General features: G+C 46.0%; 2 protein-coding genes across 3 annotated transcripts in view; one reads left to right on the top strand and one right to left on the bottom strand.

Moving 5' to 3' along the window:
- The window catches only part of plxnc1 (plexin C1), a 30,909-nt gene extending 28,742 nt beyond the window's left edge, over positions 1-2,167 (top strand). Inside the window, exon 31 of the mRNA XM_079655152.1 lies at positions 587-2,167. Coding sequence (XP_079511278.1) covers positions 587-691 — 105 coding nt within the window. The 3' untranslated portion in view covers positions 692-2,167. The remainder of the gene's footprint in view (positions 1-586) is intronic.
- cep83 (centrosomal protein 83) lies at positions 2,046-20,033 on the bottom strand. Of its 2 annotated transcripts, none has more exons than XM_079655159.1 (16): positions 19,622-20,033; positions 18,658-18,864; positions 18,241-18,391; positions 17,764-17,856; positions 15,888-16,019; positions 15,530-15,781; positions 11,186-11,317; positions 10,742-10,856; positions 10,095-10,239; positions 9,853-10,002; positions 9,331-9,406; positions 9,083-9,240; positions 8,501-8,630; positions 5,693-5,796; positions 3,548-3,734; positions 2,046-2,516 (listed from the first exon to the last, which is right to left on the bottom strand). In XM_079655159.1, exons 2-16 carry the CDS (start codon positions 18,855-18,857, stop codon positions 2,394-2,396), a joined length of 2,148 nt encoding a protein of 715 aa, XP_079511285.1. In that variant the 5' UTR covers positions 18,858-18,864; positions 19,622-20,033; the 3' UTR covers positions 2,046-2,393. The 2 variants fall into 2 exon arrangements, with proteins under 2 accessions (XP_079511285.1, XP_079511284.1); XM_079655158.1 differs by lacking the exon at positions 19,622-20,033 and adding an exon at positions 19,461-19,492.

Raw genomic sequence — 20,033 nt, 5'->3', positions numbered from 1 at the left:
AAGTGCATGTTTTAGCATTCTGGGCATGGATTATATGAAATGTCATAGATGGGACAGAAAATGTCTTCAAATTCTGGAATGACCCATTTACACTGGTGCTTTCTGCTTCATGTGTATCACAACTGGTTTCTGCGTTCTTCAGTTTCCCTTTGTTGTGGGATGTATCGTAGATATTGGCAGCGGCAGTTATTTCACACTTGTGAAACCAGAAGTTACAGGAGGCAGAGTGTCGAGAGGAAATTTGATTTCAAAGCTTCTTCTGCTTTTTTGAGCCCACTGTCGTTTCCTGCTCTCATGTGCAAAGTGGCACAGAAGTGAACCCTGCAAAGCTTTATATGAGAACTACAGTTCTCACTTTAACTCATTATTGGATCAATTAACTGAAATGACTGGATAACCCACACAATTGTTGTGGTTGAGACTGTAAATGGGGGGAGGGAAAGGGGTCTGACATGCAGTAAAAGGTTCCAGGGTTGGAATTGAACTATAAGTTGCTGTAATTTGGAGTAAGAGTAGCTACTAGGCTAAGAAGGCATTTGGAGTAGGTTTTGAATATGCTCTTTACTGTCTTTTGCTTTTTCCACAGATCAAAGAGAAGCTGAACCTAAATGGAGCCCCTTCTGAGATGATGGAGCAACTACAACATGTTAAAAACTCTTTTGATGAACTGAAGAGCTGCTCCTGGAACTGAGCAAGCCTTCTTCCTCTCACATGACACAAAACCCTGCTGGACTCTGAACTCTGGGAAGTCCTTGGCATCTATAACATTGAAGTGATGCACCTGTCAGTATTTCACAGTTTATAAAAAATATGCATTTACGGAAATCAGACATGTAACCAACACATAGCTCAATAAGAACCATTCTTCTGAGGTCAGAGGACTGTACTACGAAGCTGGTTCAACCTAACCTGGATATGTTTGAGTTAGCCGGTTGGCCTAATCCAAAACATACGCGCTCTAGCTAAACGGTACTGCGACGCGGGTTATCAACTCGTTAACTTAAGCCAGCCGTGTCCTATCTAGTTAGGCGCGCGTTCACATGAAAGGGGTGTCATTTGGAGCATTCGACCAATCACAAACATGGAGAAGCGTACTGACAGCGCAGCGTCATACTTCCTGAATGAAAAGTCAACTATAATATTAGACAAATATGAAGACGTTAAACTTTAAACATCCATGACTTAAACACTTTATCCAGGATAAAAGCCACATAGCTGTACCTGCAAGGTGAATACAGCTGGTAAAAGAAATGCGTACATTAACAGGTTTATGATATGAAGCCCCGTCTAAGACACGATCTGACTTTAATTACATTTGACTTGAGTGTTTCGTCAACTTAATGTGTTGCTTCAAATAATACTTCTGCATACAGTATGTGATACTGTAAGTGTTGCACGGCCAGATACGGCTCAGCTGACTCAGATAAGGAAATATATGATACATTATGATGTGATATGATGTGATATGAATGATAATGGGACACATCGACGTCTGCACTCACAGTGCCGCGGACTGTAGGCAACGTGATGTTACTTTGATCCGGTTACTTATGTTGTGGCAGATATTTAATTAAGCTTTCTTAACATAATAGTATAATAGTTATAATAGTCAGATTGCTCTGAAGATGGGAGGTGATATTCTATTCATTTTCACGTTCACAGTCGGTGATTTTGGCCGGCCGTCTTTCCTGCAACGGCAGTTTAAATTGTATTTCCTCCGCACACTGAGCTCTGATTGGTCAGCAGGCGTGGTGCTTTCGCTGAGTTGATCTCTTATCCTGGAACCTATCCTGCTTCGGAGCACAGACTAGGTTCCAGGATAAGTCACCATGGAGATCTAGCCTGCTAAAAAGAGAACCAGCATCGTAGGACCGGAAACCCCGAGTTTTCCCTGAAGTTAGCCGGCTAAGCGAAAATCCTGCTTCGTAGTATAGGCCCCAGGTCGCAGTTCCTTTACGTAAACAGATTTGTTGCCACACAATTTTGTGATTCTAGGACCTTGAGTCATCTTGAATAAGTCAAACCACTGATATCAGAAAAAACGGTATCTTCTAATCATTTATTTCAATATATGACATGAACTCTGTGTATATACATTGTGCAATTCACAGATGGAAGAGCCATGTTATTTAAATCGCTGTATAAAAACTTTGTTTTTTCACAGAAAGCTTCAGAACAAATGTGTGTAAACAACAAACATCTAAATACAAAATTCAACCCTGAGGATGCCAGGCTCACTTTGACATGAAGCTGCAGCGGCCTTACAATGATAGAAACACATGTAAACGCTGGCCTCTCTTCTCACCTCTACTTTGTTTAAATAAGCCAACAAATGATGCTTCCATTGATATAAAAACACTGCTTGTGTCCTTGCTAATGCAGTTCCAATGGGGTCAGAGGTCAGGCTGGGGGGGGTCTCTCAGAGAGCCCAGGTCTTGCAGCTGCTGCTGCTGGGCGCTCTCCAGGTCCTCCAGCCGGCGGCGCAGCAGAGCCAGCTCCCTCTGGTGCTGCTCCTCCTGCAGGACACAATGTGACGTCACTACAGCAGTTAGCCACATTAATGCCCCCCCACACACAGTATTGCTATTAGGCAAGGGTCATTAATGGTGTTTCCTTTTCACTTAAGATTTTGAAAACAAGACACTGAAAAACTATTACTATGCTGCATTCTGTTTCACACTGAAGCTCTCCTGTAGTCTCCGGCCCCTCCCGTTTCCTGTTAGCTCGTCAACAGAATGCTTCAGTCTGACTTTATTCAATCATAGGACCTGTATCTCCATTTGATAGAAACAACTCATTGTTGCTGGTCAGGACACGGCTGGGCGACAAGTATGACAGTGTTATAATTGAAAGCATTATGGTGGGCGGATTCATCATTTCCCAAAGGGTGGAACTACATTTTTTGAGCTGCTTTTCATTTGGCGGAGCAGTTGTCTTTAAAGTGATGGACAAACGCGTAATAATTAACATGTAGGATATTGCAGTACTGTAGAACAATCATAATCACAGTTGTGAAAAACAGAACAAGAATGGTTCTACTCGAGCCAACAAACGGCTTTCATTAATATCATAATCAAAAGAGGTCTTTCCAAGAGAGAGATGGTCCATCATAAGTGTGTATATCTGTGTGTACCTTTGTGACTTGCTCATCATGGATAACCATAGACTGTGACAGTCAGGACAACGTAGTTTCCTGTTTGCTGAGTGTTGATCTCAGAGTGTATTCATCACTGTAAGGGCGTGGGGAGTTAAACAGTCAACCTCAACATGTGGCTTTGTTTGTGATATGTGATTGAAACAGAGATTTGTTCATGTCGTACTTCAGATGCTCTCCACCCTTTCCACCTCCGCCTACAGTGTTACTTTTTATTTGTTTGTGTGCGAGTAAAGAGAGAATCGAGATCCTAACACTTATAAACCCAACTTATACTGTAGTGGCATTGCATTCTGGTCTATTTCCTGTGTGTTAAAGGTGCTCTGAGCCTCGTACATTTTTACTTGGAGCTGTTTTTTCGTCCATGAACTGGCTGCGACTCAAAATGCTTACTGGGATGTTGGCCTGCTGGCCCTCAGTCCTGGGGAGGGGGGGGGTGGATGTGGAGGTCAGGAAGGCGTGGCCGGCGCTGTAGGGAGCATGGCCCCCCAATAGGAGGCGTCGAAACTCGTTGTGTCGACGCTGCAGCTCCTTCATCCGCCTGCTGAGCGGAGGCTGCTCCTCTGAGGAAGACGAGCGTCTGACAGAGAGGAAGAGACACACACACACACACACACACACACACACACACACACACACACACACACACACACACACACACACACACACACACACACACACACACACACACACACACACACACACACACACACACACACACACACACACACACACACACACACACACACACACACACACACACACACACACACACACACACACACACACACACACACCAGCCATTAAGCAGCTCACTCATTTTTTAAATGTTTATAGCTCTGCTGCAAGGATTTTAACTCCGACCAGGAAATATGAACACATCACAGCGATCCTTGCTACCTGTTGCTTTTAGAATCGATGTTTGGATTAGGAAATAACTTGGGGCGGGGCCTTGAGAGGCAAGTTATTTATCTGAGCTTTTAAAGCCCTGCACCCCAAGCTCCTCGGAGGCCTCGCTGCTGGTCGTTCCCAGGTCCAAACACAAAGCAGACTGTCAGAGCTGCTGGTCTCTGGACATCAGGGGCCGTATTCACAAAGGATCTTAGAGCTAAAAGTAGCTCCTAACTGGCGAATTTAGGAGAAACTCCTAAGCATAATGGGCGTGTCAGTCTTAAATGTAGGACTCCTAATTTTATTCACTAAGAGCAATTCAAAAAGTATTTTAGGCCTAAAAGTAGCATCTAAGTCTGGGAGAGCTTAAAAGTCCTCGAGAGGACTCCTAACTCAGTAAGACCTATTCACAAAGAATCTGAAAATGGCTGCGAGACGAAATGTTTTGGAGACAATGGAAGACTGTGAATTGATCAAGAGATATAGGCTAAATCGTGAGGGTATCAAACTTGTTGTGGAATTAGTGCGGGATGCAATAACATCCCCGACTAACAGGAATAACCCGATTAGTCCGGAAATAAAATGTTTGGCAACACTACGATATTTAGCAACAGGGAAAATGCAACTTTGCAATGCCGACAATTTAGGAATATCGCAACCATCAGTCAGCTGTGCCATAAACCAAACCATCAACGCGCTCTCTAGACCACATATCATCCAACAGTTTATCCGGTTTCCTTTGGACAATCAACAACTACACAGGATCAAAGCCAACTTCATGGCAATGCAGGTATGCCCGGTGTGGTCGGTGCTATTGACGGGTCGCACATAAAAATAATTGCGCCATCAAAAGATGAGGACGTGTTCGTCAATAGAAAGAAAGTACATTCCATCAACACGCAGATTGTTTTCATTCATCGTGATAGGGGGGCTTTAACGGCTGTATGGGCTGTTATTGAAAGTGTTTAAGTGCTGGAAATATGCTCATTGGATAATAGTTTGCAGGGTGCTTTTAATTGCCCCCTTGATTTAATGCAATTTACGTATTTTTATTGTTTGCTCTCTCTCTTTAACGTGCATATACAACGTCATTATCGTGGTCTGCACAAACTTGTGATCATGCGTGTATTCTGCTAACTGCACTGTCCATAACTATTTGATAGGAATACATTTCTAGCCTAGGCTATTTCCTTGTTTTAGTGGGCTCGTTTGTGGGATGTTGCGGATGAGTTTCACCGAGACCGCCTGCTCTGAACAACCAATCACCGTACTGACCGCTTCTAAACTCATGCACGAGAATCGACGTAATCCATAGCAACGGCGCGTCACTCTTAGTTCACTCTTAGTGATTTATCCTTAGTATGAGTAGGTCTCAGCGGCTTTGTGAATAACTTTTAAGAAAAAACTCCTACGTAAAATGTTTTAGCGCGAGTTAGGAGCACTCCTAGCGGTAAGATAAAATGCTTTGTGAATACGGCCCCAGGGCTGCAACACGTCAGCTCTTTTATGTGCCTGTGTTTTACTTTGTGTTCTGATGCTTTTGTTTAATTCACTGGTTCGCTGTAGTTTTATGTGAAAGCACTTTGTAAATAAGCTTTGAAAGTTGCTATATCAGTAAAGTTGATTCTAATTATAAAAACGTTATACTTGTTGGCAGCAGCAGAGCCCAGCTCCAACTCCTGAATCCTGGCCTCCTTCAGCTGCAGCTTCTCCTGCAGCCTCTTGTCTCTGTGCTCTGTCTGCGCTCGCCTCTGACACACACACACACACACACACACACACACACACACACACACACACACACACACACACACACACACACACACACACACACACACACACACACACACACACACACACACACACACACACACACACACACACACACACACACACACACACACACACACACACACACACACACACACACACACACACACACACACACACACACACACACACACACACACACACACACACACACACACACACCTCATTGGAACAAGCATTTACGGGTAGAGTAGACCACCTGCTAACTGCTAGCCAACTAACGTCAACTAACCTGTCTACTTCTACTGATTTTAGTTTAGGACTATTTAAATAAGGTTTGAGTGTCAAGTGTGAATAGAATACTTGACAAGGAAGGAAAAACTGGACCAACAATCCAGCCTAACTATGAACAGACAGAAACATTATATTAGGCAGAACAATGTTAACAGCACACATATTCATTAGTAACATAGTGGCCGGAATATTTACTTCATCATCAAATTCAGTAGTCCAACACTTGGAACAGGAACGAAAGGCAAGTTTATCATTTAAAAATCACTGAAAGAGACACATTTCTGATACAGAACGGTTTCTTCTTTTCTAATGTTACATTTTTCTCTTCTCTTCTCTGTTATCACAATATAATTAGTAAAAGCAATCTTATTGATATATATTTTCTATTTTCTTTATATGCGTATTTGATATTGAGGTAATCGAAAAGTAACGGATGTAATCAAGATACATTACTTGAATATTGGGGTGGTTCAATTACTTTGTTTAACAAGTAATTAGTCATTGTAACAGATGACCCTGTTTAAGGGACTCTCCCCCCGACTCCCTGCAACCTGACTCCCTGCACCCTGACTCTCTGCACCCTGACTCTCTGCACCCTGACTCTCTGCACCCTGACTCCCTGCACCCTGACTCTCTGCACCCTGACTCTCTGCACCCTGACTCCCTGCACCCTGACTCCCTGCACCCTGACTCTCCCCCCCTGACTCCCTGCACCCTGACTCTCCGCACCCTGACTCTCTGCACCCTGACTCTCTGCACCCTGACTCCCTGCACCCTGACTCCCTGCACCCTGACTCTCCCCCCCTGACTCCCTGCACCCTGACTCCCTGCACCCTGACTCTCTGCACCCTGACTCCCTGCACCCTGACTCCCTGCACCCTGACTCCCTGCACCCTGACTCTCCCCCCCTGACTCCCTGACTCTCTGCACCCTGACTCCCTGCAGCCTGACTCTCCCCCCCTGACTCTCTGCACCCTGACTCCCCTCCTGACTCTCCCTCCCGACTCTCCCCCCCCTGACTCTCTGCACCCTGACTCTCTGCACCCTGACTCTCCTCCTGACTCTCTGCACCCTGACTCCCTGCACCCTGACTCTCTGCACCCTGACTCCCCTCCTGACTCTCTGCACCCTGACTCCCTGCACCCTGACTCCCTGCACCCTGACTCCCTGCACCCTGACTCTCCCCCCCTGACTCCCTGCACCCTGACTCTCCCCCCTGACTCCTTGCATCCTGACTCTCCCCCCCTGACTCCCTGCACCCTGACTCTCCCCCCCTGACTCCTTGCACCCTGACTCTCCCCCCTGACTCCTTGCACCCTAACTCCCCCCCCCTGACTCCCTGCACCCTGACTCTCCCCCCCTGACTCCTTGCACCCTGACTCTCCCTCCTGACTCCTTGCACCCTGACTCCCCCCCCCTGACTCCCTGCACCCTGACTCTCCCCCCTGACTCTCCCCCCCTGACTCTCCCCCCTGACTCTCCCCCCCTGACTCTCCCCTCCTGACTCCCTGCACCCTGACTCCCCTCCTGACTCTCTGCACCCTGACTCTCTGCACCCTGACTCCCCCCCCTTGATTCCCTGCACCCTGACTCTCTGCACCCTGACAACCCCCCTGACTCCCTGCACCCTGACTCTCCACCCCTGACTCCCTGCACCCTGACTCCCTGCACCCTGACTCTCCCCCCCTGACTCCCTGCACCCTGACTCTCCCCCCCTGACTCCCTGCACCCTGACTCTCCCCCCTGACTCCCTGCACCCTGACTCCCCCCCTGACTCCCTGCAACCTGACTCTCCCCCCCCTGACTCTCCCCCCCTGACTCCTTGCACCCTGACTCCCCCCCCTGACTCCCTGCACCCTGACTCTCCCCCCTGACTCCCTGCACCCTGACTCCCTGCACCCTGACTCTCCCCTCCTGACTCCCTGCACCCTGACTCCCCTCCTGACTCCCTGCACCCTGACTCCCCTCCTGACTCTCTGCACCCTGACTCTCTGCACCCTGACTCCCCCCCCTTGATTCCCTGCACCCTGACTCTCTGCACCCTGACTCCCCCCCTGACTCCCTGCACCCTGACTCTCTGAACCCTGACTCCCTGCACCCTGACTTCCCCCCCTGACTCCCTGCACCCTGACTCTCCCCCCCCCCCCCGACTCCCTGCACCCTGACTCTCTGCACCCTGACTCCCCCCCTGACTCCCTGAACCCTGACTCCCCCCCTGACTCCCTGCACCCTGACTCTCCCCCCCCCCCCCCCCCGACTCCCTGCACCCTGACTCTCCCCCCCCCCGACTCCCTGCACCCTGACTCTCCCCCCCCTGACTCCTTGCACCCTGAGCTGGTCTCTGAGTGTGAATGTTAAATGAGAAGAGTGTCACAGCAGTGGTAGGCCTACCTTCTTCTGTGCCGCCGCCGCCCTCTGCAGCTTCTCCTTCACCTGAGAGTATTTGTGCTGCAGCTCAGCGTCTCGCTCGTGCAGTTTTTGTTTCTCCTCCAACCACTCCACCCGGCGCTCCTCCACCAGCCTTGAGGGAGGGCAGCACACAACAGTGTTTAGTAGGCGCATCATCTACATTGCATTTCTATATGTTGGTAACCCTATATCCAAAGTAAACATGGAATAATAATAATAATAATAATAATAATAATAATAATAATACACTTTATTTATGTAGCACCTTTCATGCAAGGTGCAGCCCAAAGTGCTTTACAATGCAAGACACATACAAATAAGAGTTATACAAAGTTATACAAATAAAATGTAAAACTGAAAGAGTTATATCACAGAACCATAAAACAATACAACATGAACAGTGATACCACTGAAATTACCCCAAATTAAAAAGATAAGAATTTTATTTACTTAAAAAATTGAGTTTGCTGTTCTAAGATCCAATGGGAGGCTGCTCCACAGTTTGGGGCCTCCCCAGTAAACCCCCACTAAAGTAACAAAGACAGTGTGAGGCAGCAGCAACACCTCTCTGCCTCCTGCTGGCTCCTCTCAGCCTGAGCCCGAGCCCCCCTCACGTCCTCCCTCAGGCGCTCCAGGGTTTCTCTCAGGCGCTGGTTTGCCTCCAGCAGCTCGCTCTCAGAGTGAGACAGCGTGCCAAGCTGAACACCTAGTTCCTGGTTCTGCTGTTGGGTCAGAAAAAAACACGCTGATTTCAGACCTACACCCTGGCCAGGCTGTGTGACAGTCACACATGGGGTTGTGGAGGCTGGTACCTGCTGCAGGTCAGCCGTCTCTGCTCTCTGCCTCTCCAGTTCCTCCTGCTGGACGCTCTGCAGCTGGAGCTTGCCTCTGTAACCCACAACACGAGGCACTGAGTGTCATCATGAGTTAGAGATGAAAGGACATGCCGTCACAAACAAAAGCAATTTTTCTTTGTATGATTTGAAAAGGAACATGGACCTATTTCACACAATACTTGCGCTGTAATTTTAATAAAATAAAAAAAGTATAATACTGCAGGAACATGCTCACAAGCCATTATTTTTTAGCAATTCACCACAAACATTTGTAGAAATTAAGGATAGAAGGGAAAGTGGGAGATTATTCAACAAGGTAACATCTCCCAAACTCCAGTTTCCTTTCTTCTACATTTGTTGCAGGAAATAAACTGTGGCCTTTACGTGCACGTTATTGATTGCATGTGAAAAGATAACTAAACCTTTAGGCAGCCAGGATGTCAGCAATAAGCTGGAAACAGCCCCCTGGTGGATATAACAGGCAAGTGTCCTGCTGACCTGAGGGAGAGCAGCTCTCTGCGGACAGACTCCTCGGCCTGTTGGCAGCTCCGGAGCCGCTGCTCGCACTCCTCCTGCTGGCCGTGCTCTGCAGCAGCCTGCAGCGCCCTCTGCTGCTCCAGAGCTGCAAGACGGCTCTCCACCTCCAGCCTCACAACAGAAAGCATGACAAGTAAATACAGATACAAAGACGAGTTGCAGAGAGGAAGACCAGTAAATGAGCTTTTTGAGGGGATTCTCACTTCTCCTCTTGCAGGATGGCAGTTTTCCGGAGCTCCTCCTCACGGGCAGCCTGCACCCTCCTCACTAACTCCCTCTCTTTCTCAACCAGAAGTTCTTTGTGTCTCTCTGCCGAAGCCTTCATCAACTCCACATCTGCCTGCAGACCTGAGACACACGTTACCATGACAATCTGAGGGTGAGGGGGAAACAGGTTGATGCCAACAGTAAGAATGATTACGGATCCTGTGTTCTTCTGCGGAGACAATGCTACATATGATCTGAGAGGGTCTGACAGATGACTTGTTAACTTAAATAAACTCTTACTCTAATGATCAAAGTAAACAAAGTACAGAGTGCAAAGTGAAATGTGTCCTGCCAACACTTCAGCACATACAGTAGTGTTGGCCTTTCTTAGACAGGAGGGCGATAAAGAGGCAGAGATGCACACACAGGCTCTAATTTATGAAGGTTATAAATAATAACAGAGGCTCCATAGTTTGAACAAAGACAATCATTTACTCCTGTTGTTTTCATGGGTTCTTCTCCCAATCCTCCACTGCCTTGCATTGTAAAACTATATCTTTGTAATGCAACTCGGAGTTCCTGTTCTGTCAGATATTATTCAATTTCTAAGCCGTGTGCGTGTGCGTGTGCGTGTGTGTCATACCATCAACCTGCCCCAGCAGTGTGTCTCTCTCCCTCTCCAGCTCCCCTTTAGAGCGGGCACACTCAAACCTGGTGCTGTCCACCTCCAGTTTATGGGAATGCTTCAGGCTTTCGATCTGAGAACCAAAGAAACCTAATACTAATCAATTTCACTTTCAGGCTTCAAATCACGTGTGTGTGTGTGTGTGTGTGTGTGTGTGTGTGTGTGTGTGTGTGTGTGTGTGTGTGTGTGTGTGTGTGTGTGTGTGTGTGTGTGTGTGTGTGTGTGTGTGTGTGTGTGTGTGTGTGTGTGTGTGTGTGTGTGTGTGTGTGTGTGTGTAGAAGCTGTTGTGGATTACAGTTCATATAAAGGTTTCAAGTGTTTGTCATTAATACTAAAGGTTTTCATTGGACTGACCCTGGCTTAGCAGCCCAGACAGTACTGTGTGCTGATAGGTGAGCGTACCTGTCTGCTCAGACTAGCCCCCTCCCTCTCTGCTCGGTGCAGCCTCCCGCTCAGCTGGCTGCTCTGCTCCTGTGTAAGGTGAAGCTCGCTCTCCATCCGCTCCAGCTGCAGACGCAGAGACTGACGCTCCGCCTGTCACATCAACAACCGTTAATCCCATCCAACAACCACAAACAAGGTCACATATAGAGTAAAATTACATATGAACAAATATCTTTATCCTAACAATTAACAAAAAGATAAATACATGAAATCTTAAACGGTATCCTTCATTTGAATAAAGGTATTCATGGGGTTGAAATAAGTTGGTATTTTTAATAAATGAACTTTCTTAAATGAGTAGAACTGGTGAATGTGGTCAACATCAATACTTGTAGTTACAGAGAGAGGACTAAGCTGTGTGTGTGTGTGATGGAGAGAGAGAGAGAGAGAGGATTAAGCGGTGTGTGTGTTTGATGGAGAGAGAGAGGACTAAACTGTGTGTGTGTGTGTGTGTGTTTGATGGAGAGAGAGAGAGAGAGAGGACTAAGCTGTGTGTGTGTTTGATGAAGAGAGAGAGAGAGGACTAAGCTGTGTGTGTGTGTGTTTGATGGAGAGAGAAAGAGAGAGAGGACTAAGCTGTGTGTGTGTTTGATGGAGAGAGAGAGAGAGAGGACTAAGCTGTGTGTGTGTTTGATGGAGAGAGAGAGAGAGAGAGAACTAAGCTGTGTGTGTGTTTGATGGAGAGAGAGGAGAGAGAGGACTAAGCTGTGTGTGTTTGATGGAGAGAGAGATGACTAAGCTGTGTGTGTGTTTGATGGAGAGAGAGAGAGAGAGAGATGACTAAGCTGTGTGTGTGTTTGATGGAGAGAGAGAGAGAGAGATGACTAAGCTGTGTGTGTGTTTGATGGAGAGAGAGAGAGAGAGGACTAAGCTGTGTGTGTGTTTGATGGAGAGAGAGAGAGAGAGAGAACTAAGCTGTGTGTGTGTTTGATGGAGAGAGAGAGAGAGAGAGAACTAAGCTGTGTGTGTGTTTGATGGAGAGAGAGAGAGAGAGAGAACTAAGCTGTGTGTGTGTTTGATGGAGAGAGAGAGAGAGAGAGAGGACTAAGCTGTGTGTGTGTTTGATGGAGAGAGAGAGAGAGAGAGAACTAAGCTGTGTGTGTGTTTGATGGAGAGAGAGGAGAGAGAGGACTAAGCTGTGTGTGTGTTTGATGGAGAGAGAGGAGAGAGAGGACTAAGCTGTGTGTGTGTTTGATGGAGAGAGAGGAGAGAGAGGACTAAGCTGTGTGTGTGTTTGATGGAGAGAGAGAGAGAGAGATGACTAAGCTGTGTGTGTGTTTGATGGAGAGAGAGAGAGAGAGAGGACTAAGCTGTGTGTGTTTGATGGAAAGAGAGAGAATGTAATTGTATCACTGTATATATATATATATCATCAATAATATGTAAACATTTGAAATGTATGTTAATGTTGTTAATTATTTTGTATTGTGATGCTTTGGCAACATTGTTTAATTTAACTTTCATGCCAATAAAGCCCCTTTGAATTGAATTTGAATTGAATTGAATTGAGAGAGAGAGAGAGGACTAAGCTGTGTGTGTGTTTGATGAAGAGAGAGAGAGAGGACTAAGCTGTGTGTGTGTTTGATGGAGAGAGAGAGAGAGAGAGGACTAAGCTATGTGTGTGTTTGATGGAGAGAGAGAGAGAGAGAGGACTAAGCTGTGTGTGTGTTTGATGGAGAGAGAGAGAGAGAGAGAGAGAGAGAGGACTAAGCTGTGTGTGTGTTTGATGGAGAGAGAGAGAGGACTAAGCTGTATGTGTGTTTGATGGAGAGAGAGAGAGAGAGAGGACTAAGCTGTGTGTGTGTTTGATGGAGAGAGAGAGAGAGAGGACTAAGCTGTGTGTGTGTTTGATGGAGAGAGAGAGAGAGAGAGAGGACTAAGTTGTGTGTTTTTGATGGAGAGAGAGAGGATCCAAAAGAGGTGGGGAGAAGGTGGGCTATTGCTCATGATTTTTCTGTAAGTTATTCATCAATGACTCTGAACCCTGCTTTGTCACTCCCCCCTAACCTGGGATCTTTTCCAGTAATATGACCCAGAAAATGAAGCTGTACAGTTTTCAATCGTCGTTTAGGATCCAAACGCCACCTGAATGAAGCTTTGAAGTGATCCAAACGCCACCTGAATGAAGCTTTGAAGTGATCCAAACGCCACCTGAATGAAGCTTTGAAGTGATCCAAACGCCACCTGAATGAAGCTTTGAAGTGATCCAAACGCCACCTGAATGAAGCTTTGAAGTGATCCCAATGCCACCTGAATGAAGCTTTGAAGTGATCCAAACGCCACCTGAATGAAGCTTTGAAGTGATCCCAATGCCACCTGAATGAAGCTTTGAAGTGATCCAAACGCCACCTGAATGAAGCTTTTAAGTGATCCAAACGCCACCTGAATGAAGCTTTGAAGTGATCCAAACGCCACCTGAATGAAGCTTTGAAGTGATCCAAACGCCACCTGAATGAAGCTTTTAAGTGATCCCAATGCCACCTGAATGAAGCTTTGAAGTGATCCCAATGCCACCTGAATGAAGCTTTGAAGTGATCCCAATGCCACCTGAATGAAGCTTTGAAGTGATCCAAACGCCACCTGAATGAAGCTTTGAAGTGATCCAAACGCCACCTGAATGAAGCTTTTAAGTGATCCAAACGCCACCTGAATGAAGCTTTGAAGTGATCCAAACGCCACCTGAATGAAGCTTTTAAGTGATCCCAATGCCACCTGAATGAAGCTTTGAAGTGATCCCAATGCCACCTGAATGAAGCTTTGAAGTGATCCAAACGCCACCTGAATGAAGCTTTTAAGTGATCCAAACGCCACCTGAATGAAGCTTTGAAGTGATCCAAACGCCACCTGAATGAAGCTTTGAAGTGATCCAAACGCCACCTGAATGAAGCTTTGAAGTGATCCAAACGCCACCTGAATGAAGCTTTGAAGTGATCCAAACGCCACCTGAATGAAGCTTTGAAGTGATCCCAATGCCACCTGAATGAAGCTTTGAAGTGATCCAAACGCCACCTGAATGAAGCTTTGAAGTGATCCAAACGCCACCTGAATGAAGCTTTGAAGTGATCCAAACGCCACCTGAATGAAGCTTTGAAGTGATCCAAACGCCACCTGAATGAAGCTTTGAAGTGATCCAAACGCCACCTGAATGAAGCTTTGAAGTGATCCCAATGCCACCTGAATGAAGCTTTGAAGTGATCCAAACGCCACCTGAATGAAGCTTTGAAGTGATCCAAACGCCACCTGAATGAAGCTTTGAAGTGATCCCAATGCCACCTGAATGAAGCTTTTAAGTGATCCAAACGCCACCTGAATGAAGCTTTTAAGTGATCCCAATGCCACCTGAATGAAGCTTTGAAGTGATCCAAACGCCACCTGAATGAAGCTTTGAAGTGATCCAAACGCCACCTGAATGAAGCTTTGAAGTGATCCAAACGCCACCTGAATGAAGCTTTGAAGTGATCCAAACGCCACCTGAATGAAGCTTTGAAGTGATCCCAATGCCACCTGAATGAAGCTTTTAAGTGATCCAAACGCCACCTGAATGAAGCTTTTAAGTGATCCCAATGCCACCTGAATGAAGCTTTGAAGTGATCCAAACGCCACCAGAATGAAGCTTTGAAGTGATCCAAACGCCACCTGAATGAAGCTTTTAAGTGATCCCAATGCCACCTGAATGAAGCTTTGAAGTGATCCAAACGCCACCTGAATGAAGCTTTTAAGTGATCCCAATGCCACCTGAATGAAGCTTTGAAGTGATCCAAACGCCACCTGAATGAAGCTTTGAAGTGATCCAAACGCCACCTGAATGAAGCTTTGAAGTGATCCAAACGCCACCTGAATGAAGCTTTGAAGTGATCCAAATGCCACCTGAATGAAGCTTTGAAGTGATCCCAATGCCACCTGAATGAAGCTTTGAAGTGATCCAAACGCCACCTGAATGAAGCTTTGAAGTGATCCAAACGCCACCTGAATGAAGCTTTTAAGTGATCCCAATGCCACCTGAATGAAGCTTTGAAGTGATCCAAACGCCACCTGAATGAAGCTTTGAAGTGATCCAAACGCCACCTGAATGAAGCTTTGAAGTGATCCAAACGCCACCTGAATGAAGCTTTGAAGTGATCCAAATGCCACCTGAATGAAGTTTTGAAGTGATCCAAACGCCACCTGAATGAAGCTTTGAAGTGATCCAAACGCCACCTGAATGAAGCTTTGAAGTGATCCAAACGCCACCTGAATGAAGCTTTGAAGCGTCAAACTATTTGGAAGCGCTGTAACAAACATAAAGGAGAGCAGCCGTCTCACCTCCATGGACTTCACTGCCGCCTGAGTCTCTGTCAGCTGTCTGATCTGGATGCGCTGGACGTTCTCAGCCTGCTGGCCTGAGTTCTCTCTCTGGGCCCGGAGCTCCGCCCCCTCTGCCTCCAGGCCCTTCAGCCGCAGGTGGAGCTGAGCCTTCTCCCTCAGCAGAGCCTCCACTCGTCTGCCATCACGCAGCGGGTCTGAAACCTGGTACTGAGCAAGCAGCTCCTCCCGCTCCTTCTCCAGACGAGACACCTGCCAACAGAAAGGGATCATCCACAGTATTATCTTCTTTTATCATTTCACGCCAGTGTAGGACAATTTAATAAAAACACAGTGCTGACTATCAGACAACACAGACCTCTGCTTCAGAGCGGATCCTCCTCTCCTCCAGAGTACGAGCATGTTCTTCCCTCTGATGGTCAAACTGGGACTTGAGAAAAGTGAAGTCATACCGCAATTTGTTGTACTCAGACCTGTACTTCTCGGATTCCTGGAAAGAAAATGTGTACATGGAGTAATAACACTTCTAATCAGTGAGAAGGGGATGAGAGCAATCAGGCAGACAACATGGAAATCAGCACAGAGTCTCAAATGGCGCGTTTCCACTGCAGCGCGGAGCTCGCTTTAAGCGTGCCGAGCCGTGCGGGGCCCGTTTTTGGTTGCGCTTCCACTTGGCCTAGTTTTGGCCCGGGACTACTTTTCACCTTTTTTGTGGCCCGACTAAATCATGGTTCTATCGAGGCCAACAAACAGGGCTGAGTCGGGCTGAGTATGCTAAACTAGAGAGAGAATCGCTGTCAAGGGGGCTACAACTACAACAAGATGAACATATTTGACCGTGATTTAATTGTAATACACGTTTCAAAATGATGCCGAAGTAACAACATACTGATACCGGTTAGTAAAAACCATGAATTAAGGCTTTGACAAGTCTGCAGACAGACGGCAGGCGAAAAACCTTTTAAAATGCTTGATCTTCTTATTATAGACACATGCATTTCCAAACATTTCTCCGGAGGTTTTTCATTGTACGATGTGATACTGATATTCTGCACAAACTGTGCTGTTGTATTTGCTGTAAAGTCTCTTTACTGTAGGGTATTTTTATTATATGTACAGCACTTTGGCTCGACCAAAAATCATTTAAAAATGTGCTATATAAATAAAACTTGATTTGATTTGTTGTCTAAATGGAGATTGGCTAAGCTAACGCAATGTAGGCTATATGCTCCGACCGTCCACACTCACAACGGCCTATACAGACATAAATAAACCAGCGACTTTCTTCGCCATGACACAGACAGTCAGTGGTTTGTACTTGTTTAACTTTTGTCTAGTTTCTGAACAGATATGAGGAGCTTGAGTGCAAACAGCTAACGGCTGATGTTGTTTTTTCTGGGGTCCTCACGGGTGCTCATTGAAGATGATGTCACGGCTCTGCCTACACTGCGTTACTATAGTTACTGCCCCAGCTCCTAAACTGTAATGGAAGCGCAGCATTAAAGTGAGCCGGGCCTAATAAGGCCTAACAAAACCGAGCGAGGCCGAGCGAAGCCTGCGGTGGAAATGCGCCAAAAGATTGCCAAAAGCCACTCGATGCTGACATCTTGACCGTTGCTATTGACTTCATAGTCATAGCTGCTGACGCTATTTAAAGCAGGAATTTAAAAGATAATTCCAACATTTCCTTCTTCAATAGAAGCCATTTGCAGCTATTAATCATTTACAACAATAACAACAATTTCCAAAGTGACATAATCGATAACAGGAGAGAACTTTGTTCATAGCACTGTTTCACTGTTAAGAGATGTATTCGGTGCAGTATTAAATAATAGTGTTGATCACAATGTAAAGTCTAAAAATGTAAAAAATATGATTTGAACTGCTTACAATATATAATGACTACATAGTAGTAAGTAGTGGGGGACTCTTTCACTGACCCATGTTCTCCCTCATAGGTCTATGATAATACAAAGGACAGATTGACATCAGGGCTAGGGCTGAACGGTGTCCCATGGTAAAAGAAAATGTGTTTGGAAAGCAGCGACCTCACTATGAAAAATGGATGATATACATGTTTTCCTCTGACAATGGAAAGTGTGATGTAATCAGCAGAAGGAAAGCTAGTTAATGTTGGCTGTTAGCAGCCGGTAATGGTATTGTCTACTAAAGTTCTTGTAGCCTGATATCCCTATAATACTTATGTGCCATACAGACACAGAAACATGACCGACCTCCTCGAGTTTATTGAACCTCTCTCTGACTGGAGCCTCCATCTCCTGCTGCACCTGAGCTCTGAGCAACTCCAGCCGCTGGGGGGTCATCACCTGCTCAAAAACACACACGCATACACATTTGTAGCCAGAAAGTCGATTCAAGTTATCTTACGGAGACGCAATTTTAATAATTAAAAACAACAATAATTACATCCTTGTGGCTCGCTCCACCAAACAGTCAAATTGAGCTTTAATCCATAGTGTCATCACTTCATCATTATATTCTATTAGACATTTGTTTGAAATTTGTTTGAAATTGTCCAAATGTAAAAATATAAATTCTAGAGTTCTTGCCAATGACGTGTTAGGTATGGTTACAGTAAAGTAAAGTAACATCAGTGAAACCCCAACCTGTCCTTTGATCAATCAAACAGCAGCACAATCCATGATTCTAACCAGTTTCATTGTGTGAGACTCATCACAGGCTTCGTGTACCTGCAGCCGAAGCTCCTCCAGCTCCCTGGTTCTGTCCAGCAGGTCTCCCCGGAGCTCGGCCAGCAGCAGCTGCAGTTTCTCCTGCTGAGCCTGTCTGTCACTCAGCAGGCGCCTCAGCTCTCCCTGCGCCCGGGTCAGCTCCTCCTGCAGGCTGCAAGCAGGATGGGAGTGAGCGCAGTGCACAGCAACTGAAGCACATCGACCCATACAATCATAGCCAGGGTCAGTGTTGTTGTATGGTTATGGAGGGATGGTTTCTATGAGATGTTTTCTCTACTACTGCAAACACACAGTGTTCATAAAGTAATATTATATTTTCTTTTGTTTTTATTCAGTGTCTTCCCTCATAATTCGTACTCAATACAAAACAAAGTACTGCCAAAGATACGTAACAAGTTTATATTAGATCAGTTTTACCTGGTGTGTTCAGCCTTCAGTGTTTTGTAGTTGGTCCTGTGGTTTTCGCACTTCATCCTCTCATCAATAAGCATCTTCTGCAATTCCATCTCTGCATCCCCCAGCCCAGCAGACAAGCCCAGCATGGCTGCAGACTTCCCCATCCCAGGCTCCAGGTTCGGAATGAAGGGTGGCGACTGGCCGAGAGCAGAGGAGGTCATCTCGCCTCTGCAGCAAAGAGCCAGAGACAGGAGGAGATATAGAAGGTTTTCTGAACCAAGCAATATAACTGCTGTGTCTTTATTTACAAATGAAATAGCGTTGTCAGCAAGCTTTGTTCTTTTCAGTCACAAACACTCCCTGCTAGTGTGGTGAGGTGCTTAGAGAGGGCAGAATTGGGCTGGCTTTGTTGTCAGTTAGTTTCCATGGTGGCATTAAGAAGAGTCCCATGGCTACTTGTTCAAATCACAACCTCTCAGCAGTGACGCTCTGAGTCTTCTCCAGTGATTAGTCGGCTCCCTGCTGCTGTGGAGGAGCAGTCAGTGATTGACTATTGAACCTCTTAACATCAAGCACCCTGTCAGTCTCATTGACTCATAAAGCTCTGTCTCTGAGCACAACGAAGCTACCTTCAGAATGCTATTATCATAGCATACACTGTAGTTTCATATAGTCTTTAAAACCATAAACAAATAAAGCTAGGTAACCTTACTGTCAGAAACCAGAGATATGGTATTTAACTTAATGTGCATTTTTGTTATCTGGCTCCCTTAAAATAGTTACAACCAAGCTACCGTTAGCCTGAGCTCAACAGAGACACTCACAACAGCCAGTGGATCATCAGTTGTGATGTGCTTATTTAGATTACGCGTTTATCTTATTCCAGTTATAACTGGCGTCCCAAATCCGTCTACACTACATTGAGTTGTTTTTAAATGTCCCGCGACTTATTATGCTAACTAGGAAGCTAACATTGGCTACTTACGTGTGTTCGTTATCGGACACTCCTTCCTCCTGGCGTTTGTCATGCAAAGTCAGAGCAGTGTACTTTTGACGATCAGCTATAAACAAAATTCAGACACCAAGTCTAATTAAAAGCGCAAAGACTCGTGAAATATATTCACACAGCCTGGCTACCTGTAAGCAGACTGTAGGCTGGAGCTAGTAACATTAGCCTGCCATGGCTAACGCCGTGTGCAGCTCATACCGTGTTACAGACTCCAGCAGCTGAAAGCCCCTTACCACTGTTAGAACTTGGAACTTACTTTACTATTTTTACCCTAGCAATTGTTACACATCCATGGTGATAGCTAGCTAATCTGAAAACTACAAACTGTGGGATCATGGGACATTTTTCTCCCGAGGTGCATTTCTGTTGTTGAAAACAGCTTTTACGA

This window comes from Notothenia rossii (assembly GCF_949606895.1).
Source record: "Notothenia rossii genome assembly, chromosome: 10".
Classification (NCBI taxonomy): Eukaryota; Metazoa; Chordata; class Actinopteri; order Perciformes; family Nototheniidae; genus Notothenia; species Notothenia rossii.
This window is presented reverse-complemented; position numbering and strand designations above follow the sequence as displayed.